Below are 25,505 nucleotides of genomic sequence, written 5' to 3' on the forward strand. Positions count from 1 at the left end.
TCCTTGTGAGACACCACATGTAATTTCTTCCCATTCTGATGATGACTGATGACTTATGACTGTTGATTTATGATTTAATTCACTAGTACCTTGCACTGACACCCTTTGTTTCCTGTTAGCGAGGTATGACTTGAACCATTTTGCAGCACTGCCCGTGACAGCATAGAATTCTAATTTATTTAAAAGGATATTGTGGTTCACACAATCAAATGCCTTTGACAAATCACAGAAAATACCTGCTGCTTGTAATTTGTTATTTGATGTGGGTATTATGTGGCGTCTCTCAGAACTGGGTGCTGCTTTTGGATATTGGCGGTAAATATCTGCAGTTTTAAACTCTTACACATTATTATTTACTTATACTATAGTGTGTTCTGCGGTGCGCACTGACCTGGATCGCGGCAGGAACATGGAGCCATCGATGAACACGGAACCGGACAGCAAGATGTACCAGCACGTCGATAGTTCGCCAGTGCTGCCAACAGAACGCTCGATTTATTCACTTCCTCTTACAAATCAGCACGTGCAAACATACACTGTACAGTTTATGAAGTGTAAACAGCAAGATTTAAATATATACGAAATCATAACTTTTTGACTATAAACCAATAATACACAATACCGCCATCTTACAGTGGGACATAAATTATAAGGACAGGGAAGAACGTAAATAGATAATTACATGTACGTGGCATAGAATAGCTTCATTGATTTTCAAATTTTGAAAAGTATTTACCAATTAGCGTTTCGTGAGTGGCCGATCTGACTTCGGTCTAATTTAAGTAACAGTAGCGTCGACGTATCATAGCGTGTGATAGCTACGACCGACGCGCGGGTGTTCACTACAAAGCTGTGTCAAATTATGGGAGGACGATGTCAGAGTTTGCTCCTCTCCCACTGGTAGCGGAGTACGGCTGAAGCGAAAGCCACTTACCATTTTCAGAATTTGTTTTCAATACAAAGAGACCATAATGAAGACATTTCATTCTGAAACATGCAGATCATTTCAGGCATTCATTCAATTCTTCGCATTATAGCAGCACTGGTTACGAGTAGTGGGCCAAGATCCCAGAAAGAATTTGCTCTCAAAACGCAATATTAGGCTGCGCAGGACAGTTAGTACTCTTTCTGTTGTTGTATCGGCGCGTAATGCAGGTAGGCTATGTCCTTGGTGAAGCGATGACTGGCAGAACCAAAGACATAAGGTATCTCTCTCTCTCTCTCTCTCTCTCTCTCTCTCTCTCTCTCTCTCTCACCACCACCAGAATACTTCTACTCCCCCTCCCTTCCCTTTACCCTGAAACCTTCCCGTCTCCTCTATACCTCTTTTGTTAATGAAAACCTTCTCTTTTACAATAACCTATGTAACCTTCCCTTAGGATTTGTATCTCTTGCTTAATAATAACAAATGAAATCTTCCCTTTGAAATTTCTTCTCTTTCTCAATCTTCGCATACAAATTTAATTGCTGCTTATTAAAAGTGGTTTTCTGATTATTTCGACGAAACATAGAATGTGTCGTCGTCGTCGTGGCCCTCAGTCATTATCTGCAATAACCCAAAACTGTTCCTTACCTTTTTTTACTGTTACTGGATCGCCATCTGACTGCTACATCGAACTGCGACATGAATATACTTACTGTTTTACTATACTCTATTAGCTGCTGGTGGGCTTTCATAATAAGTGGCTGTATTTATTACCAAAGCTGACATTCTTTAATAGCAAAGCTGACATTCTTTAATTAATTTGACTGAAGTTACGTAATTCATAGTTAAACTTTTTCTTGACAACAATAAAATTTTGCAAAGTTTTACGTTGATGGTTTTTGGGGTGGATTATAATTAGAAATGCAATATTGCTGGCAAAAGTTAATTATATTCTGAATTAAATGATTTTACAAACGTTCAAATGGGACTTACTTTTTACAATAATCTTAGAACTAGCATTGCGCAAACATACCTTCAGTAGTTATGAGTTTCTCAAAAAAATAATTTAATAATATTAGTTCCTCTTATGATAATAGTTAGGTGATGTCCTGTACATCCGTTTATAATCTCTTGTAAATCATAGCTAGTGGCTGGCAGGCACACCGCTCCTCTCAACCTCTTGCGTCAGACCTGCTACCGACTCGCTTCACTTCTCGCTTACTACTGACTTCCTACGAACGCTAAAGTGCGGTCTCTCCTGCCAACAATGCTTTCTGGTGCAGACAATCCCTGCTACCATTACAAAATGTATCAATGAGCGGTCTTTCTCGCTCTTTTTTTAAAATGTATCCATACGCGGTCGCTCCCGCGCTTTTTAAAATTATACCAATGTGCGGTCTCTCCTGCCAACAATACTTTGGTGCAGACATTCCCTGCTACCACAATTATTTCCAACATGACAAATATTAATTATTTCTACTTAATCCTATTAATAAAATATAAACATCTTTCATAGATTGTGATTTGACAATAAGCAATAGAAATATAGACGTCTTACAACCCATTTTCTCTTTGTATGCTTTGGATTAACTGTTCACTTCCCTCCTCCCTTCACCCACTTTCCACTTAGATAATTAACTACCACACCACTCCATCCTTCTAATGCATGTAAATACATATTAACACAAATGAAATAACTTAGTACACTATGGCAAACCAAAAGAACGTTTTCTACATAAATTGAAAACAAGAACTAGCGGTTAAGTTGACATCAATACTAACACAGAACACACATTCATTTAACCAGCGGAAAGTAAATAAACATTATTGGTGCAATATTTTGTCGTAGTTTGCATTTAGAAATGCGTAGCGCTGCAAACCAAGGTGAAATGATGCCTTAGTATGGAGTACCTCGGAAAAGTGCACGCAGATGGAAGCGGAAATCAGACAAAAACGTTGTAGATAAAAATCACACTGCAACATCTTTTGAAAGTCTGTTCTTATTCATCCTGGATACTGATAATCCGCTTCAGCTATATTTAGTACTTTATTTTTATATGGCTACTGGTTTCATGGGATTAAGAGCCACTCTAAAAATGGTTCAAATGGCTCTCAGCACTATGGGACTTAACATCTGAGGTCATCAGTCCCCTAGACTTAGAACTACTTAAACCTAACTAACCTAAGGACATCACATACATGCATGCCGGATTCATGATTCGAACCTGCGACCGTACCAGTAGCGCGGTTCCAGACTAAAGCGCCTAGAACCGCTCGGCCACAACGGCCGGCAAGAGCCACTCTTCAGGTGAAGATCTGCACAACAATAAATTAAGAAAGAATAAAAATACTGAGGCAGCCACTGATATTGCGATTTTCTAAAATTCTCTCATCATTCTTAACATTTTAAAAATCTTTTAAAATCGTTTACATATCAATGTTAAAATATTTTTACTCACATAACTAGAACATTAAAGCTAAAAAGATCGGTACTTGGTAAACATCATTCGTTATCCGTCAAAAATTAAAAAAAATAATTTTAGGGAATCGTCATAGCAGTGAATGTCTCAGGATTGTTATTGTTTCTTTATTTATTGTTATGGCTACGTTCACCTGAAGATGCGACTCTTAATGCCGTGAAACCGGCAGTGACCTAAAAATAAAGGACTAAATACAGCGGAAGAAGTTACATACTCCTAGCTGTGGTTGCCCTAACTACAAGTTGTCTGCAACTGTTCATTCCAGACTGTTTTAAATGAATAAAAGGATACGATTATGCTAAAATACTTACGCATTTTTTAGCAGCTGCAAAAGATAGATCTGAATAGTCTTTAATCTCTGTAAAAGAATCTATTACCATGCGTGATTCTGTGACCTGTACTTTATCAACGTGGATTTCTGGCAGACAGCCGACCGTCGCTTTAAGTGATTATTATTACCGCAAGTCGCCACGTTTCCGTAACTTGTACGAATGTCCATCTGTGCTTCAAGAGCAACAAACCACAACCATGAACTACCTATTCCATGAACAAGCGTCTTAGGTGGAAATACAAAGAGCATCGGATGTTTCAAAAACATTATGTCTCACTTAATTTTAGTGAACGTGTGTAATTTGCAGCTTACAGGGATCTCGTTTAACAAAACACTCCGCAAGTCTTTCTCAAAGTGCAAACACAGATCGCTAGTACCTAACGCATTCATTATTCGTCAGAGAAGAGGAGGAAGAATCTCAGGAGTGCTTCTGGTCGTGGACTGCACGGCACGAAATCCCCAAAGTCAGGATCAGGCGCATCCACAAGGTGAGTAAATATTTGTATTTCAGTCGGGTGCGTAATCTTCAAAAAAAAAAAAAATGGTTCAAATGGCTCTGAGCACCATGGGACTTAACATCTATGGTCATTAGTCCCCTAGAACTTAGAACTACTTAAACCTGACTAACCTAAGGACATCACACAACACCCAGCCATCACGAGGCAGAGAAAATCCCTGACCCCGCCGGGAATCGAACCCGGGAACCCGGGCGTGGGAAGCGAGAACGCTACCGCACGACCACGAGATGCGGGCGGGTGCGTAATCTCCAGACCGTTGATGGTATACGAGAGCAAGTACAAATCGAAGATGAGCACAAATACAAAAAAGCCCTATCTTGTGCCGGCTCATGATGAAATAATAAAGAAAAGACTGAAAGAAGAAGATGACCTGTTACTTAAGGTGCTTAATGTAAATATACACCAATACACACCGCATGGAATACGGGTATCAGTTACTAATAATACGAAAGCAAGAAAAGCATATGGAGAGAATCTACGTAAATCTTCCGGGTAAGGCAACTTCCCCTCCCACGACTGCTGTTAATTTTTCAGTTTACAGATTTTCCTGTCCAATTCTCTTGTGAGTGTGCAACAGAACTTCTCTTACCTTGTGTTTAGTAGCGCACATATTTTCAATTTATTGATTATTTATTTGCCGTTTCCAAATGAGGTATTATGTAGAAAAGCTCCACAGTTGGAGCTATCAACCTTTTACTTCAATTGAGAGTCTGTCTCAAGTGTAACACATTGTCAACATGTGCACCACCACGTCTTGTCCCCATTATCATTTCTTGGAATACTTTTAACAGGATGAGGGAATCAGTAAGAGTTTGATGACCAAGAACGAAGTGCTCGGATTAAAAAGGGTGTGTTCGAATCCTGCCTCGGGCATGGATGTGTGTGATGTCCTTAGGTTAGTTAGGTTTAAGTAGTTATAAGTCTAGGGGACTGATAACCTCAGATGATAAGTCCCATAGTACTCAGAGCCATTTGAACCATTTTTAAAAAGGGTGTAAGACAAGGATGTAGTCTTTCTACTGTTCAATCTGTACATCGAAGAAGCAATGATGGAAATAAAAGAAAGCTTCAGGAGCGGAATTAAAATTCAAGGTGAAAGGATATCAATGATACGATTCGCAGATGACATTGCTATCCTGAGTGAAAATGAAGAAGAATTACATGATATGCTGAATGGAATGAACTGTCTAATGAGTACAGAAAACGGAATAAGGTTAAATCGAAGAAAGACGAAAGTAATGAGAAGTAGCAGAAATGAGAACAGCGAGAAACTTAGCATCAAGGCTGATGTCACGAAGTAGTTTAAGTTTAGGGATTCTGCTGCCTGTACAGCAAAATAACAAATGACGGACGGAGCAAGGAGGACATCAAAAGCAGACTAGCCCTGGCAAAAACAGCATTTCTGGACAAGGGGAGTTTACTAATATCAAACGAAGGCCTTAATCTGAAGAAAAAATCTCTGAGAATGTACGTTTGGAGCACAGCATTGTATGGTAGAGAGACACGGACTGTGGGAAAGCCAAAACAAGAGAGAATCGAAGCATTTGAGATGTGGTGGTACAGACCAATGCTGAAAATTAGCTGGACTGATACGGTAAGGAATAAGGTTCTGCGCAGAATCATATGGGAATAAACGGAAATTCACTGAAAGAGAAGGGACAGGATGATAGGATATCTGTTAGGACACGAAGGGATGACTTCCATGGTACTAGAGGGAGCTGTAGAGGGCAAAAACTGTAGAGGAAGACAGGAATTGGAGCACATCCAGCAAATAATTGAGGACGTAGGTTGAAAGTACTACTGTGAGATGAAGAGTTTGGCATACGAGAGGAATTCGTGGTGGGCTGCATCAAAGCATTCAGAAGACTGGTGTCCCCCCCACCTCTCCCCCCCCCCCAAAAAAAAGTGTTATCAAATTTATCACCCCAGCCTCTGCTCTGACGAGCTCCAGAGGCTTAAATTGGCCCCCTCCGTAACCAGAGAAGGACACCAAGGACACCTAGGTCACCTAGTTGCTATGGAACTTCATATTTTTCAATGTAGGTCGAGTAACGCATCACAGCACACTACTGTTGTAGATTTTATCATGCTCAGTCTTATTGCATCAGACGCATTCACACCCTACTTGGAAGGTGACACTGTACGTATGGTAAGTAACTCTACTCTGTGCAGCCTGTTCTACAACAGCCGCCAATCCCTGAATTGAAGCGATTTGCGCAGCCTACCACTAACATTTTCTGGTCATTCATTAATTCTCCATTAAGTGACTACAATACGATTACACAGCTTTAGAATATGCTGTCGACGACAGCATCCATTTCTTTTCCCACCAACACTACATAGATCACTGACATTACACTTACTTTCGTAAGTCCTCCTCCGCCACTGTCTATAGAAACTCATTTTACATAAAATCTCACTTATCAACTGCAATTATGTACTCACTTCATAAACTGCTAACAACTCCACTGTGTAAACACAAAGCCAGTGAAGACATTTTGTCTGTTCAGTTAAGAGAACTGGATAGTCAATGCTGTGCAGGTATGGTGTGTCTGAAGTGGAAGTAAGCAGTGTCCGTGGTGGTGGAAGTTGGCTCCTTGAGTGAACGCTACAGCTGCCACACAGTATGGATCCAATTGATTCAGTCCATATGCTTCTCCTCTCATCACCTGTGATTCATATGGTGAGCTGCGCAAATGTCGAAATAACTTTGTGACATACCCTTTAGTGGCTTTCTGTGGCGTAGTACAGTAGACAGAGTGGGTAAGCATCTGCTTGCTCTTCAATTTTCAGACCTATGAAGTAAGAAATTCGGCGACCTACCTTCCCTCGCTCATGTGCTCTCGATCCCTCCCTCCCCCTCCCCCCCCCCCGCCCCACCCCCCTGAACATAATTTATCCCAAACGGTTTTACTGGTCGTAGATACAGTTACACACAATTAATATTTCTCCTTACCTTGCTTCATTTAAAATAATCAATATTATATTACTAAAAGTTATTTTCATTATCTCCGAATTTTCCAAACCCTGCTATGCGGAGATTATTCGTCCTACAGAAAAAAATTAATAGAACCCCTTTTGTAGGAAATTTAAAGCAACTGGGTAGCATTTTCGCCAGAAGACTATGAAAACCAAAAAGAAAAAAGGAAAATGTGGGTCCACGCTAATGCATATTGCATAAACACACATTCTTGGTACATTCCTTGAAAACTAAGACGTCTCATCCATACCCGGTGAAAGCACTTCGGATGTGAAACGTGGATGCTTTTGAAATGTGGTGCTATTACAAGAACGGTAAAGATTAGATGGGTTGATTGCGTCGGAGGTACTGAATGGAACTGGGTGGGGGTGGGGCTGTGGGGGGGGGGGGGGAGAGAGGGGGGAGGGAGAAAGCTGTAACACAGCTTGACTTGAGTGCTCAACGCGTCGATTGCGACCGATCGCTCAATCGCTATGGCTTTATGTTTTGATCTTTCAATATCTTTGTCCGAAATCTATTTAAATAAACTGTTTTGTAGTGTACCGGTTTGTTGACCATGTAGGCTGCAGTAGGTACTGGGAGATGAAGCTTGCACAGGATAGAGTAGCATGGAGAGCTGCATCAAACCAGTCTCAGGACTGAAGACCACAACAACAACAACAGTGTTTTGCATGGTATTAGTAGGGGGTAAAACAGCCAATACTCTTCCGTCTCCAGCTGCGTTTCACCAACTTTCCTCCTGCGCGGTGTGGCTACTACTGGCGAACTGTAACTTGGCACGCTGTGAGCTATTTGACCTGATTGTTAGAACTGACATTTGTAATTGGTATGGCATTTAAACTAGATGAGTTAAAAACTTCAAGGAAGAAAAAAAAACCCTCGTACCTCTTATGTCTCCAATGAAGATTTCAAAACACTGGAACCTCTTGTAGCTTTCATAGCTCAACGTTTCTAAAAAGTATATGTGAAAGATATTTCACATAAAGTGAGCACTGCTTTCTCTTGTAGTGAGACTGAATTTTAAGATCGTATAATTCGATTTCAAAATAATTTCCTTAAAGTCAGAGTAAAATGAAGGGAAGCTTAGGAAATTATTTAGTGTAAAATCTTACCCTAATATGTGAAAAGTGGTTTAATAAGTGTTATCGGGTTTTAGATAAATTTATCTGCGTGAGGCAGCGTTTTCAACGATGAAGACAGGGCAATGTAAGTATGGGAATAAACTGACTGACAGCCTCGTCTTTCAGACTGAGTAAGGTTGGCTCCGAAAACTTTTTCACCACGTTATATCTACATCTACATCTATACTCCGCAAGCCACCCAACGGTGTGTGGCGGAGGGCACTTTACGTACCACTGTCATTACCTCCCTTTCCTGTTCCAGTCGCGTATGGTTCGCGGGAAGAACGACTGTCTGAAAGCCTCCGTGCGCGCTCTAATCTCTCTAATTTTACATTCGTGATCCCCTCGGGAGGTATAAGTAGGGGGAAGCAATATATTCGATACCTCATCCAGAAACGCACCCTCTCGAAACCTGGCGAGCAAGCTACACCGCGATGCAGAGCGCCTCTCTTGCAGAGTCTGCCACTTGAGTTTATTAAACATCTCCGTAACGCTATCACGGTTACCAAATAACCCTGTGATGAAACGCGCCGCTCTTCTTTGGATCTTCTCTATCTCCTTCGTCAACCCGATCTGGTACGGATCCCACACTGATGAGCAATACTCAAGTATAGGTCGAACGAGTGTTTTGTAAGCCACCTCCTTTGTTGATGGACTACATTTTCTAAGCACTCTCCCAATGAATCTCAACCTGGTACCCGCCTTACCAACAATTAATTTTATATGATCATTCCACTTCAAATCGTTCCGCACGCATACTCCCAGATATTTTACAGAAGTAACTGCTACCAGTGTTTGTTCCGCTATCATATAATAATACAATAAAGGATCCTTCTTTCTATGTATTCGCAATACATTACATTTGTCTATGTTACGGGTCAGTTGCCACTCCCTGCACCAAGTGCCTATCCGCTGCAGATCTTCCTGCATTTCGCTACAATTTTCTAATGCTGTAACTTCTCTGTATACTACAGCATCATCCGCGAAAAGCCGCATGGAACTTCCGACACTATCTACTAGGTCATTTATATATATATTGTGAAAAGCAATGGTCCCATAACACTCCCCTGTGGCACGCCAGAGGTTACTTTAACGTCTGTAGACGTCTCTCCATTGATAACAACATGCTGCGTTCTGTTTGCTAAAAACTCTTCACTCCAGCCACACAGCTTGTCTGATATTCCGTAGGCTCTTACTTTGTTTATCAGGCGACAGTGCGGAACTGTATCGAACGCCTTCCGGAAGTCAAGAAAAATAGCATCTACCTGGGAGCCTGTATCTAATATTTTCTGGGTCTCATGAACAAATAACGCGAGTTTGGTCTCACACGATCGCTGTTTCCGGAATCCATGTTGATTCCTACATAGCAGATTCTGGGTTTCCAAAAACATGATACTCGAGCAGAAAACATGTTCTAAAATTCTACAACAGATCGACGTCAGAGATATAGGTCTATAGTTTTGCGCATCTGCTCGACGACCCTTCTTAAAGACTGGGACTACCTGTGCTCTTTTCCAATCATTTGGAACCCTCCGTTCCTCTAGAGACATGCGGTACACGGCTGTTAGAAGGGGGGCAAGTTCTTTCGCGTATTCTGTGTAGAATCGAATTGGCATCCCGTCAGGTCCAGTGGACTTTCCTCTGTTGAGTGATTCCAGTTGCTTTTCTATTCCTTAGACACTTATTTCGATGTCAGCCATTTTTTCGTTTGTGCGAGGATTTAGAGAAGGAATTGCAGTGCGGTCTTCCTCTGTGAAACAGCTTTGGAAAAAGGTGTTTAGTATTTCAGCTTTACGCGTGTCATCCTCTGTTTCAATGCCATCATCATCCCGGAGCGTCTGGATATGCTGTTTCGAGCCACTTACTGATTTAACGTAAGACCAGAACTTCCTAAGATTTTCTGTCAAGTCGGTACATAGAATTTTACTTTCGAATTCACTGAACGCTTCTCGCATAGCCCTCCTTACGCTAACTTTGACATCGCTTAGCTTCTGTTTGTCTGAGAGGTTTTGGCTGCGTTTAAACCTGGAGTGAAGCTCTCTTTGCTTTCGCAGTAGTTTCCTAACTTCGTTGTTGTACCACGGTGGGTTTTTCCCGTCCCTCACAGTTTTACTCGGCACGTGCCTGTCTAAAACGCATTTTACGATTGCCATGAACTTTTTCGATAAACACTCAACATTGTCAGTGTCGGGACAGAAATTTTCGTTTTGATCTGTTAGGCATTCTAATGAAACCCGGTCACTACTGTAAAGTAACGGTAACGATTTTACTAACTCAAAAAAATGTAGTTATACACAGTACACAAACTCAAAAATAGTCGCCAAAACTGTTGGCACATTTATCCCATTGCGACAATAGCCGGTCGATTCCATCCCTGAAGAAGCTAGTAGGCTGCTGTCGGATCCAGGCCTGGACCCAGTCACACACTTCCTCGTCCGTTGCGAATCCATGTCCACCAATAGCTTGTTTTAGAGGTCCAAACACATGGTCACACGGTGAAAGGTCGGGACTGTGCGGTGGATGTTCCAACGTTTCCCACCGAAACTGCTGTAACGTTGCCTTCTCCGCGTTGGCCGTGTGTGGGCGGGCATTGTCATGCAGGCGGATAACGCCATTCGACAACCATGCCTCGGCGTTCCAACTTGATGGCTCGTCTAAGGTTCTGTAAAGTGTTTTGATAACGCTGGGCACTGATGGCGGTTACACGTTCCAGGAACTCGACAAGCAGTGGGCCCTTGTCCAAAAAGAAGAACATCATGAACTTAGCAGAACTGGTGTGCACGGCCTTTGATTTCATTGGGAGGCGGCGAAGTCGCATATTTCCACCTCCGGTTCAAAATGGTGACACCATGTTTCATCACCTGTGACAGTACTTGACAGAAAGCCGTATTCCTCCTCGTGATAACGGTGCAGATGACTCAAAGATGGCACCATTCGAGTATTGCGCTGTTGGGCGGTCAGTCGGTGGGGAACACACTGCGCACAGATTTTTCTAAGGTTCAAGTGTTGTGCATCATGGTGTGGGCGGTTCCAACGCTAATAACCAGTATAAGTAGGCTGTTTAGGTTTTTTTATTGGTAACGCCACCTCTGTATGAAAATCACTGGCTGTGCTGTGTGCAGTCTGTGGCTGCTTTGCATTGTTGTAATACTCGCCATTGTAGTGTTAGGCAGCTGGCTGTGAACAGCGCCTAGGGTTGCGCAGTTGGAGGTGAGCCGCCAGTAGAGGTGGATGTGGGGAGAGAGATGGCGGAGTTTTGAAATTTGTCATGAACTGCTATATATATGACTATTGAGGTAAATACATTGGTTGTTCTCTATCAAAATCTTTCATTTGCTAACTATGCCTATCAGTAGTTAGTGCCTTCAGTACTTTGAATCTTTTATTTAGCTGGCAGTAGTGGCGCTCGCTGTATTGCAGTAGCTTGAGTAGCGAAGATTTTTGTGAGGTAAGTGATTTGTGAAAGGTATAGTTTAATGTTAGTCAGGCCTTTCTTTTGTAGGGATTTTTGAAAGTCAGATTGCGTTGCGCTAAAAATATTGTGTTTCAGCTTAAGCACAGTCTTGTATAACTTTTCTAAAGGGGACGTTTCACCAGTAACCGATGGATCTCGTTCACGGTGATTCTGCGGTTGTCCAGGACTAAACCAACCACATCCGCTACCACTCCCGGTGTAATGATACGATGAGTCTGTCCAGGACGAGCATCGTCTTCCAGCGACTCGCGCCCCTCAAGGAATCGTTTGCGCCATTCCACAACACTTTAACGACTCAGATTGTACTCATCGTACACAGCCTTCATCCGTCGATACACTTCACGGCCTCCAACTCCTTCCGCCGCCAAAAATCTAACTATTCCTCGTTGTACCTGATACTCGCCTCGCCTGCATCTTCGGTAGTGGACGATAACTTTTATAACCACCTACTCTTCGGCGTGAAACCACACTGGCGCTGTGCAACATCAAACTGTGCGCACGCCTCAGTCTCTCTACCAACAGACGGCGCCACCATACCCGCAGTTACGTGGTACCATCTTACGTGTAAGGCAAAGGTGGACGCACTGACCAGGTTTCATTTGAATAAATCTCATAATAAACTTGCCAATGACACGCCAAAGCCAAGCGTCACTCTGAATCTTTCTCAACATTTATAATTACGTATATTTTTTTTCTCGCATTTGCAATATTTTGAAAACTGAGTACTAGACCTACAACGTTTGCGGGAGATAAAATTACCTGTAATGTATTTTGTGTAACTACAATGGTTAATTCTGGCTAAAGCGTTATTTTGTGCTTAAATGTTTACGAATTTCGTAAGTCATTGGATCTCTAAACGGCCTAATTTGCGTGTAGTAGGTCTTAAGCTTAGAAAGGTTGACCACACCTGGTATAGAGGATAAAAATTTACAAGGAGACCAAGGCACGGGCACAGTCATCAGGTTCAAATTCATGCAAGTTGCAGAAGTTATTCTAATAAACAGCCACGATCTGTGCAAGCTTCTTCATCTCCCAATATCTACTGCAACCTGTTTAGTGTACTCATCTCTTGGTCTTCCTCTATGATTTTTACCCTCCACGCTGCCCTTCAATACTAAATTGGTGATCCCGTGATGCCTCAGAATATCTCCTACCTACCGGTTCCTTCTTCTAGTCGAGTTGTGCCACAAACTCCTCTTCTCCCCAATTCTATTCAACACCTCCTCACTAGTTATGTGATCTACCCATCTAATCTTCAGCATTCTTCTGTAGCACCACATTTCAAAAGCTTCTATTCTCTTCTTATCTAAACTATTTATCGTCCACGTTTCACTTCCATACATGGCTAAACTCCATACAAATACTTTCAGAAACGCTGTCCTTGCCATTGCCAGTATACATTTTATATCCTCTCTACTTCGACCTTCATCAGTTATTTTGCTCCCCAAATATCAAAACTCATTTACTACTTTAAGCGCCTCATTTCCTAATCTAATTCCCTCAGGATCACCCGACTTCATTCGACTACATTCCATTATCCTCGTTTTGCTTTTGTTGATGCTCATCTTATATCCTCCTTTCAAGACACTGTCCATTCCGTTCAACTGCTCTTCCAGGTCCTTTGCTGTCTCTGACAGAATTACAATGTCATCGGCGAACCTCAAAGTTTTTATTTCTTCTCCATGGATTTTAATTCCTACTCCGAATTTTTCTTTTGTTTCATTTACTGCTTGCTCAATATACTGATTGAATAACATCGATTACTTCAAGCGTTGAAATTCTAATAGTGGATTGAGCACAAAAAGTTTTACATTTGTTTCAAATATTGCTTTCGTATTAGTATTAAATTCAGTACTACGTCGTATAAATTTTGAATCCCCGCTAGTGCAAGGCTCGTTGATGTATTTATTTTTTTCAAGGTCAAATATCGCACAGTTGAGGTTTATTGTGCTCTGCTATTTCAGCACCCAGAAGGAATGGTCTCAATCAGTTCATAATCAGATGTGTGTAACAGTAGTAAGGAATATTGCAGCGTTCTCTTGTGTGACCGGATGGGTATGTGTTTAAGCCATGTTCAGGCGGCCGTCAAACGAAGTGGAACTATGTAAGTGTCAGTAAGCCTTACCGATGTCGGAGTGCGCAATATCAGTAAGCGAGTCCGAATAGCGCAGAATGATTGGTCTCCGGGAAACAAGCTTGTTCATACTGTGACATTGACTCACGTACAGGACATACTGTTACGACAGTGTTGCGTGTGTAGAACCAGGAACGGGTCGTACACGGCGACAAGCGGGTACCGGGCCACTCGATGTGACCACAGCGCTGCATGACCGCCATATTGTCTACGTGGCCGTAGACGACAGAACATTCTAACGTGACGGCTCGATGCTGGAGCACAAACGGGAGCGGGCATTTCGAAGGTGAAATCACGATAAAAAGTGTGGATTATTACGGTACGGTATAGTGGAGAGAATTAGAGGTTCGTGTTCCTAACGTCTGTAAACTTCATTCATTGTATCAAAGTGCACGGTTTCTAACGTGCAACTGATACCAAAAATTTCTCTGCTTTGAACATGTTTATGTTGAAATTAACAAATGCAGTGTAGTACTATATAATTATTAATGTCGCTGTTGTGCGTTATTTTATTTGGACCGAATAGCGGACACCGTTAACGTCAGGTACATTTTCTGCAGTCGCACTATTCTTCAACGTAACTGCCATGATTAATTGAAAATCATTACTGTCAGATGCCTAGGTTATTCACTTTATTTTCAAACATTTTTGAAGGCGATGCCCTACTGTGTGAATATACGTTAGAAAATGCATGTTAACTTTGTTGTACTGTATTTTACAGATTTATTCTGTCCGGTTTTGATTGTCAACCATCATCCAGGGAGAAGCAAAAAACAACAAGACTTACGTTTCATGCTACAGACGAATGGCTAAGTTAAAATGCATTTTCTAAAACATTTTTATTTTGATGCATATATACTTAAAATACTAGTAAATATGTATGTGTGTGACGGTGTCATTAAATACTGTTTACGCGTGAAAGAACGTGTACACGAACAATATTTCTAAACAAGTTCGGCAGACCCCTCCACTTCCTGTTCCATCGCTCTTAACATCCTGCCAATGGGAAGATGCTGACTGTCATTCGACTGTGCAATACTTCGCACTCTGCAAAAAATTATGTGCTGGTAAGTTCCTATGGGACCAAACTGCTGAGGTCATCGGTCCCCAGACTTACCCACTACTAAAGACCACGCGGCTACCCCGTGCGGCTCACACTGCCATTAGGCACCTGCAGTGGGACGGTGGGGTGACAAATGATTTGTGCGCATATTTAAAAACTGCATTCCGAAGGTTATTGCTGCGTACTGACAAAATTATGGCCTAAATTTTCGTGCAGGGTCGATTGCTGGGGCTCATATCTTGCTGCAGTGTTTTTCCTCCTAAGATATGAGGTGAAGTTATTTCCCTTGTAAGACAAATAGCGTTCTTCACAAAAGATACAGAACTACTACACAGATAATCGTAAAGAAAGATTTTCATACGCACACTTCGGGACGTGGGTACCACAGCTTAGAGATCTAGACTGGTGCTGGATGTGTTACAATATAGTTTGTAATCGGTCTCCTAATTACTCCAAGTTTCTTGCTGTCCTATTAGCCTCATCCTGCACAATTTCAATCGGGAGGCAGAAATGAAGGCTCTTCACGTCTTCCATGCAGTTTCAGCTAACAAGTCGTCATCGTTTTGTACGAGAACAGGTTTGATGCAGCTCTCTGCTCTATGATATCCTGTGTAAGTCTCTGCGTCTCCGAATAACTACTCCAACCTATATCCACTTTAAACTGCTTACAGTTTTTTCCCAGTAAATGTCCCTCCATAACCAGCTATTCCTTGATGCCCCAGGATCTGTCCTATAGACCGATCCCTTCATTTAATCAAACTGTGCCACAAAATTCTATTTTTCCCGATTCGATTCAGTACCTGCTCGTTAGTTACTAGGCCTATCGAACCTCCAGAACTCTTCTGGAGAATCTCATTTCAGAAGCTTCTTGTCTGTACTGTTAACTGGCCACCAAGGCTGCAAACCTTGAACAGGTGGAGGCAGGAGTGCACCGCACGTTCACTCTGTTTCCTCCCCCCCCTCCCCCCCCCCCAACTTGGGAACGAATTTTTATTGCTCGACTTCCAGAAGGACTTTCGTATCGACTCGGCTTAGCACTGCCGGCAGCTGACGTGAAGCGAGTTTCTTTGTCCAGCCGCCCGGAAACCGCTGCATCCTGCTGCCATGGCGACAGTGCACGCCCACCTGTTGCGCTACTTCAAAGCGCCGCCGCTAGAGGGCGCCGGATGTAGTTTCCTCACAAGGGAACCTCCCCATCGCACCCCCTTCAGATTTAGTTATAAGATGTCACAGCGGAAAGGCCTTGAAAAACTGAACACAGATCAATCGAGAAAACAGGACGAAGTTGTGTGGAACTATGAAAAAAATAAGCAAAATATACAAACTGAGTAGTCCATGCGCAAGATAGGCAACATCAAGGATAGTGTGAGCTCAGGAGCGCCGTGGTCCCGTGGTTAGCGTGAGCAGCTGCGGAACGAGAGGTCCTTGATTCAAGTCTTCCCTTGAGCGAAAAGTATAAATTTTTATTGTGAGACAATTATTATCTGTCCGTCCGTCCGATGCGAGGTAACTGCGGCGTCGTATGGGGAAGGCTACATCGAAACAGACATCGAAACAGACATCGAAACAGACATCGAAACAGACATCGAAACAGACATCGAAACAGACATCGAAACAGACATCGAAACAGACATCGAAACAGACATCGAAACAGACATCGAAACAGACATCGAAACAGACATCGAAACAGACATCGAAACAGACATCGAAACAGACATCGAAACAGACATCGAAACAGACATCGAAACAGACATCGAAACAGACATCGAAACAGACATCGAAACAGACATCGAAACAGACATCGAAACAGACATCGAAACAGACATCGAAACAGACATCGAAACAGACGACGTCAGTCGATTACAGCGCACGGAAGAGAGAGTATTCCTGCTAACGAGGCTCCCTGGCTGGCAGTTGACTGTTCGCTACTTTAGACGAGAGTGCATTCAATACGTTAGATATATTCCGTGGGAAATATGAATCCAGAAAATATAGCTCGCGACGTCAATAACAAGGTCAATGAATATTTTCCGTACTGTAAGTTTGCGGTGCGGCCGCAAAACAGACACTAAACTTATGACAGTGAACAGAGACCTCAATGAACGAACGGACAGATCATAACTTTGCGAAAATAAAGAAAGTAAACTTTTTCACTCGAGTGAAGACTTGAACCAAGGACCTCTCATTCCGCAGCTGCTCACGGTAACCACGGGACCACGGCGCTCCTGAGCTCACATTATCCTTGATGTTGCGTATCTTGCGCATGGACTACTCAGTTTGTATATTTTGTTTATTTTTTTCATAGTTCCATACAACCCTGTTTTCTCGATTGATATGTGTTCAGTTTTTCAAGGCCTATCCACCGTGTCAACTTATAACTAAATCTGAGGGGGGGGGGGGGGGGGGGGGGTGCGGTGCGATGGGGAGGTTCCCTTGTCAGGAACCTGTGATCTAAGATCACATGACTATTCTTCTGTTCTCGTCTTTCTTTCATTCCACAAATGAAACAGTCTTTCGTCTGCAATTAAAGTTGTTCATAACTGTAATCTCTAGGTATTTAGTTGGATCGACAACTACTAATTTTGTTGATTTATCGTGTAAAAAATTTAACGGATTGTTTTTAGTACTCATGTAGAGGACCCCTCACTTTTATTGTTTTGGGTCAATTGTCCGTTTTTCCAACATGCAGGTATCTTGTATAAATTATTTTATAATTCGTATTGATCTTCTAAAGAGGTTACTAGAAGGTAAGCTACAGCATCATCTAAGATACCTACTCTGATTATCTGCTACATCGTTTACAACCACTCTTGGTTCACTTTAAGACTTCCTGTTAACTACTACCTACAGTAACGTTGACAAAAGCCTTTTGGGAATCCCCGAATACGGAAACAAGATTTCGTGTCGATAGTATTCATTACTTCTGGTGAGTAAGGAGCCAGTTGTAATACATAGAAACGATATTTTTTGAATACGACAGGTTATTTGTCAACAGATCGTTTTATTCGAGCTGTTTCATAATATTCAAATGTAAGTTTCCAATATCCTACTGCATGTATGTCAGCATACTGCAGAATTTGCAAACGCGCTGCAGCAGGTAAAGCCATACCACCACTGCATCTCGTACTAGGTTAGGTACCGCCGGATACTGTCTGTCTTTGAACAGATGGTTAATTTAGCAGCGAAATTTCGTGCATCCGCACTGAAGGTGGTGGATTCATTGCCCATCGAGGCGAATCAATTGTTAAGAAGCAAAAGTCAGAAAGCAATTACGTTCTACCTCCTAAGGGAGTCTCAAAGTAGCAAGCATGGAGAACACGGACGAGGACAGGGGAGAGATGGAGCTAGGAACTAAAATTACCTTATCAGACAACGGAAAAGCGGTGAGGTATTTGCTGAGCGAAAGTGCTAAGCAACACCTGCGTGTCAGTACTGTTCAAAATAGTTTAGTCTGTTCTGGACGTGAATTGTGTAGGTGGAAAAAGGAAGTTACTGGAAGACGTAAGGGTCGACTGGAAATTGCGACGGGGTTAAATGCGTGACTCTTTGAGCTATTTCCCAACAGTCTTTTAGTGTCACCGATAAAACTTAACGTTATTTTGCTTCTTGTATTGCCACCAAGATAGGTGCTACAGAATTTACAGTTTCTCAAAGTTGGATTGTTCGCTTCAAAAAGATCACAAAGCCGTGGCACGAAAAATTACAAAATTTGTATCGAGAAACAGATAGGAAAATGAAGTGATTCAAACCGAAATTATAGTTTTTATTACGAAAGCAGAGCATAAAATGGCTAGTTTTAGTGAATCACAATGCAGATCAGTCCGGTTTTCAAAAAAGAAATTGTGCTAAAAGAGTTCTGTCCTTGAAAGGGGACAAGCATACAAACGCTACAGCGCAGTCCACAATGGCACTCACGAGTTCGTACACTATAATGGCCAAGATTAGTTTGGATGTTAATTGTTTTCCAAACTATATGTATGTCTTCAAGAATCAGACATTTTGAACCACATTTCAAAAGAGCGATGTTCTATGCATACAGTCTTGTGGTAAACGCATCGAAGTTGGGGAAAGTGGGAAATGAAAATGTTGCAGTTTCCATGCGTCGTGCTTTTCTTCCATTCTGCTGGACAAATGTCTTGTTGTTCTTTAGGAATCGTGATCAGGTTGTAAGGTGGCAGAATAAATGGTCAGGTTCGCACCTTACATGTGACCTTTACAAATCGCAATGAGAAGGTGAAAGTGACACCTAACGTAAATCGACAGTTATGACCAATATGTAATGTAAAAAGGGATGACAGTCAATCGATGGTAATTAGCGGACCATTCCTATACAATGCATGTCTTTGAGCGGAAGGTAAAACAGGGAACGTGAGTCGAGTCGCTTTGAGAAGCCAGCTCCACAATGGCATAGCGAAGCTGCGCTGTGGGACTTACGCCGGCAACCGCTTAAAGGGGTGGCAAAAAGGAGGACAGCGACCCCGGGCCAGGCGATTCAAGCTGGAGGGCCGCCTGTAGTGGGGGCATCAGTACAAGAGCAGAGAAGAAGCTTTACAAAACTGTTTCGAAATTCCAATGGGATACGAACAAAAGCAACTGACGCGTTTTCGTCCAGCAAGTGCGACACACGGAAAGGTCAATCAATGTACTTTAGGCGTCTAGAACGGGCACAAAACGTCCGATTGGCAGAAACTCACTAGGAAGGAGAAAACTACCGAAGTTTCGACGCAGTTTGATAGAAGGGACGTTGCGATTGCTAGAGGGTGTTTCTAAAAAATAAGAGGAATGCTCCTATCGTCGAAAAACGCCGTGACGTGAAAAAGGAACCTAAGTGGAGGGAGGCAGTTCTGCCATGAGTAGGACAAGAGAGAAATTTTGAAGGGACTCTTCTCTGAACTGGCGCAAGTGCAGAACAGAGCGCTTAACGCTCCGTACGACGCAGAGAAGAAATTTGTGTGGACACTGCATTCACAGCGGCTGCACTCCAGCTAAAATTAGTTGTAGCAACGTTTAGCTCCAACTGTGGAGAAACGAACCAGCCAAATTAGTTAACTGTTCTTGCGAGAACTGAGAGGGCACTATAATATGCACGCTGCTCCAACCATGAGCGCCTATATCGCCACATAATAAGACTAGGGCTGAGTACATATTTTCCCGCATATCGAGAAACATAGGGAAAGTTTCTGCTGGAAAGTTCAGCAAAGGCCAGATAAGTTTTGCAGGAATTTCAGTGGGAGAGAGCGGCCTTGCAGACAGCAGCACGTCGCAGCTCAAGGTAAATACCGCGTGCAGAGGTGTAAACTTTGTTGGTTCACCAGCTTGCGTCCACTGTAGCTCGAGCAGCCTTGGGTAATCTTGCGCTCAGATTTGTCACTTGACTAACCATCCACCATAAATTTGATTGTCATCCTAAATAGTACCGAACTATGAACCGGTATCGGACGATTTTCGTAGTACTGACCAACATCATAATGTATGTGTAGGAGCAATTTTGTAAAGAAATGTCCAATTAAACTTTCATATAATTGTGCTTAAGATTAATGTTCTTTCAGAGAGTTAATATTTAACATTGTTGTGTATAAACTTATTTCACTTTTTGATGTTGGCAAGATGCGTTATCCATTGCGCTGTTTTCATGTTGGCGAGTTGAACACTGTGTGAAAAGCTGTAATGTGGTGAGAAATATTGTGACAATAAACTTGTCATTTCATCTCACAGAGTTGCTTTTAAGTCAAGAACAAGCAAGCAAAAACAAACCCCCGCAACCTTACAATGTCATAAAAGTTCTTACTCATTAAAAGCTAAATTTAGAGCTCACTCTGTAAAAGAAGAAGAAATACTTCAAATTCCATCCAGGACATGAATTCAACCACTCGACAGAAGTTTTTAGTCAGTGCAACGCATTTTACAGAATATTAACACAGAAAATTATTGTGTGCAGGTCACTGCAGTTTCCAGTCTACATCGTGACAATATTCTGAAGTTTCTCTCCACGGTTTCAAAATGTTCTTTAACATGGGTGGCATTCGTCGAAACATACTTACCTGATTCATTTCTAACACAGGCACAATTTTTTCTAAGAACGTCTAATAATGTCCATAACACGCAGGGCTGTTATATGTCGCCGTGATGTGTATGTTCTTGATGCACAAAAAATGTATGTTTGGAACAGTGCATCAATATTTCGCATTTCTGCGGTAGTTACAAGAAATAAAATTACTTTTGACGTGTTCCTAACCGAATATTGATTTGTGTAGATGCCACAAAAATTTGGAAAGAATGTTGTAGATAACATATTAGTTGTACTTTTCAGCTAATGCTTATTATCTTACAATCGCTTTCACTGGGCGAACCAGCTGTCTCATTGCTGTGGCAAGAGAGCGGCGCCTAGCTAACGCCCTAGACGGCGTTTCCATGCAGTAGTGATGGCGGTCAGAGCCGTAAAATAGCCAGTTACAAATGTGAAAACCACGCTACGAATGTCTTCCCTCATAAAGCTTTTTTACAGATTTCAAGGTCATGTCAACAGCTAAAACACTGCGCACGGACTTTTGGTCGACGTTAACTCACAGTGGTAAATAAAGCAACACAGGTTTCGACGTGACAAGTCTAACTATTCCCTTGTGAGTAGTGAAATGTTCAGCAATAAGAGAACGAAGTGGCATCTAAAGTGGAATTTAAAGTGGAATTTAATTTTGAACAAGAAAATCCTGCACCACTGTACTTTACGAATCAGTCTACGTGAAATCGGTGCCTGACCCACTGGACAACACAAACTGCATCAAAGCAATATTGGAGGTAAGTGACTTTCCTAACAATGCTTAAACTTTTTCCCCTTAATCAGTGTTCTAACTGGATTGATTCGGCCCGCCACGAATTCGTCTCCTGTTCCAAAATTTTCATCCCAGAGTAGCACTTGCGACTTAAGTCCTCGATTATTTGATGTACGTATGCCAATCTCTGTCTTCCCGTACAGTTCCCTCTACTATCAAAGAAGTTAGTCCTTGATGTCGTAACACTAACTTCGCCACTAACTTAAAATAAGTTCCTTTATTCAGAAAAGGTACCGTTACCTGTTACGAATCATTACAGTTCATCGTCAGACGGCTTTCATGCTTTCATCAGAACACATGGTGCATTTTTTACTGATTAGCTGTCCGAAAATACAAATAATACATAATTATAAGCACGTCATACTGATCGCTGCGTTACAGATTTGCATTGGGATGTGACTCACGTGAAATGCCGGTTTCGAGTACTTTTTTCATAGTTTTCATCCAGCAGACGGCGTTCGTAGTTTTCGCCAAATTCCCATCATTGCACACATAAACTTGTATAATTGAGCGCTTCAGATTTGTCCACCACATTCCTACTGTTGCGCACATAAATTTGTATCACTGAGCACTTCACATTAGTTACAGAACAGACTTCTAACATGCACCGCATGTTTTAATAGATACAAAGTGTTTACAAACATATGAGTGTCAAAAATGCTATGATATATCGTAACATTATAAAGATGCCCCATGTTTGGGGAAAGATCTCATTCACTTATATAACTGAAACGCCTTTATGTAACGATATATCATAGCATCTTTGAGACTCATATGTTTGTAAACACTTTGTATTTATCAAAACATGCGGTGCATGTTAGAAGTCTGGTCTGTGGCTAATATGAAGTGCTCAGTGATACAAATTTACGTGTGCAACAGTAGGAATGTAGCGGAAATGTATTCAATGACAAATCTGAAGCGGTCAATTATACAAGTTTATCTGTGCAATGATGGGAATGTGGCGAAAACTACGAACGCCGTCTGCTGGATGAAAACTACGAAAACAAGTACTCCAAACCGGTATTTCAAGTGAGTCACATCCCAATGCAAGTCTGTAACGCAACCATCTGTATGACGTGCTTATAATTATGTGTTATTTATATTTTAGGACAATTAATCAGTAAAAAATGCACCACATGTTCTAATGAAAGCATAAAAGCAGTCTGCTTGTAATGATTCGAAACAGGTAACGGTACCTTTTGAATAAAGGAACTTAAAATAAGTTTGTGGCTGGTTGGTGTCTCAACACCATCAACATTTATCTTCAAATAACAGCCACTGTCTCCATCCATGTCATCATATGACAAAATTGCCTTAACACATGTCCTATAACACCGCCCCTTCTTCTTGTCTATGTTTCTTTCCTCGCCATTTCTGCGGTGAACCGCCTCATTCCTTAACTTACCATTACACCAAGTATTCAACATTCTTCTGTACAACCCCATCTCAAATGCTTTGATTCTCTTCTGTTCCGGTTTTCTCACAGACCATGTTTCACTACCGTACAATGCTGTTCTCCAAACGTACGTTCTTCCTCAAATTAAGGCTTATGTTTGATACTAGCAAACTTGTATTGGCTATGAATGCCTTCTTTGCCTGAGCTAGTTTGCTTTTTATGTCGTCCTTGCTTCGTCCGTCACGGGTTATTTTGCTGCCTAGGTATCAGAATTCCTCATAAACGTCTACTTCGTGACCATCAGTCTCATTAAGTTTCTAGCTGTTCTCATTCTCCTACTTCTCATTACTTTTGTCTTTCTTTGATTTATTTTCAGTCCGTATTCTGTACTCAGACTGTTCACTCCACTCAGCACATACTGTAATTCTTCTTCACTTTCACTCAGAACTGATATCCTGTCACCTTTCATTTTTATCCCACTGAGGATAAGGGTTTACTCCCTTACTTCAATTTTACATACCTCGCCTGAAGATATCTCTGAATATATTTAACTGCGTAAAATTTATTTTTCTTATAATGTATTTTTTTAATATTCAATCGATCCATTATTCATTGTCGATCTTGAACCACTAAAATTAATAATCACAATTGTTAAGTTAAATGATCCAATAACCACTTTACAGTACAGATAATAATATGCTTCAGTTTTCATGCAAACTAAATTCGTGTCTTCATTTACAATTTTTGTACTTTTATCATCAACCATAAAGTCAGTCTTGTACAATCACGGAAACTGCTATTTTCCATATTGCCAGAATTTGCAACCTTTGTTATTAACCATTAAGCGTATAAATCTTCCTCTAAATAATTATTTCAAGGACACATTATGTAAATTAAATCAAATCTTAAAAACAATTTCGTGTAAGATAGCCGTACTATACTAATCTGGAATACATCCTGTTCTGAAAGATAACGGAAGCTGTGTTCGTAACATATATATAGGTACAGATAAGATTACAGTTGCTTCAGACAGCCTTAGAGAGCGCTAGAGTAGATTTGGCAATCACTGAGTTTAGTCCCAGTGATTCTGATCGGTTATGTTACTTGTCTTGTGTAAAAATGTTACACAATGTGTTTTCTCAAGGTGTGCTATTGTAACAAAATTGTCAAGAACAGATCAATAAATGAAGGGCGGTATTTAAAAGCGACGTAATATTCCAGCGATTGGTTATTAAAAACCTTTGACGACATATTTTAAAAGTTAATATTGAAACCAATAAGCCTGCCGACATACTGAGACCGAAATGGCAAGTTAGCTTTGATTTTCCAATATAATGTTTATTGTCATAAAAAATTATTTTACCTTGACAACAATAAAATAATCAATTCGACGTAGTAAATTTTGCTTCAGTACATGTATGACCAACAGTGGGAAGGGAGGTACATTATATCGTGTAGAATATGGTGGGAAGAATACGTGATTACATTACTGGTGATCTGGCGGAGTACAGTGTGCGAAGAATAGTATACAGCAGTGACAAACATCGCTTCTAACCCAGCGTCCAACTAAATGTGCACGGCAGATAGGGGTGCTCATTCCGTTTTGCTTGAACGCCGTGCTACAGTCCATCAACCGTAGACGCTCGAGAGTGGTGGCGTGCCAATCTATTTTCAGTCCATTGCCAGAGGTTTACAGTGAGCGAGAGGTCTGGAGGACGTGCCGACGAGGGCAACAATGTCGCGGTAGATCAGGACATCAAAGGCAACATGCACTGTTGCTTTGTCTTGGTGAAAGATAACGCCACAGTGACCTCGAAGATACGGTACAGCCATCGGCCTTATCACCTTAGAAATGTCACGCCTGCTCTACAACTAGGCAGTGATCGTGTTGTGTACAGAATGGCATCCCATACTGTCACGCAACGAGCAGAGCCCCTATGACGATCTCGAACGCAATCTTGGCAACGCTGGTTTTCTGTCAAGGAAACACCGCCAACTTCAGATCGTACTTTGAGGAGGAAGAAAGCATACTAAGTAAGATATCCCACACGGCAAAATTTGAGGCATAATTCTGAACGTAGGGAGCTACGAGTTTCTGAAAGTACAGCTTTTAAGCATTTCGCATGCACGGTTTTTTTCGCTACGCGCCACTCCAATCGCCTAATGCATGAGCGCGGGGTATTGTGAAGTGAATTGACAACCAGAGCCCTCCTATTGGACAGATGTTCAAGGCGAGGGAGGAGAGCGCTCAC

The 25,505-nt window shown here is 41.7% G+C and overlaps 1 protein-coding gene across 1 annotated transcript in view; it reads right to left on the reverse strand.

Annotated features, from left to right (window-relative positions):
* Positions 1-357: 357 nt before the first annotated feature.
* LOC126234570 (rap guanine nucleotide exchange factor 6-like) overlaps positions 358-25,505 on the reverse strand; it is a 224,819-nt gene continuing 199,671 nt past the window's right edge. The window contains exon 3 of the mRNA XM_049943316.1: positions 358-475. Coding sequence (XP_049799273.1) covers positions 358-475 — 118 coding nt within the window. The remainder of the gene's footprint in view (positions 476-25,505) is intronic.

The sequence above is a fragment of the Schistocerca nitens genome, chromosome 1, assembly GCF_023898315.1.
Source record: "Schistocerca nitens isolate TAMUIC-IGC-003100 chromosome 1, iqSchNite1.1, whole genome shotgun sequence".
NCBI lineage: Eukaryota > Metazoa > Arthropoda > Insecta > Orthoptera > Acrididae > Schistocerca > Schistocerca nitens.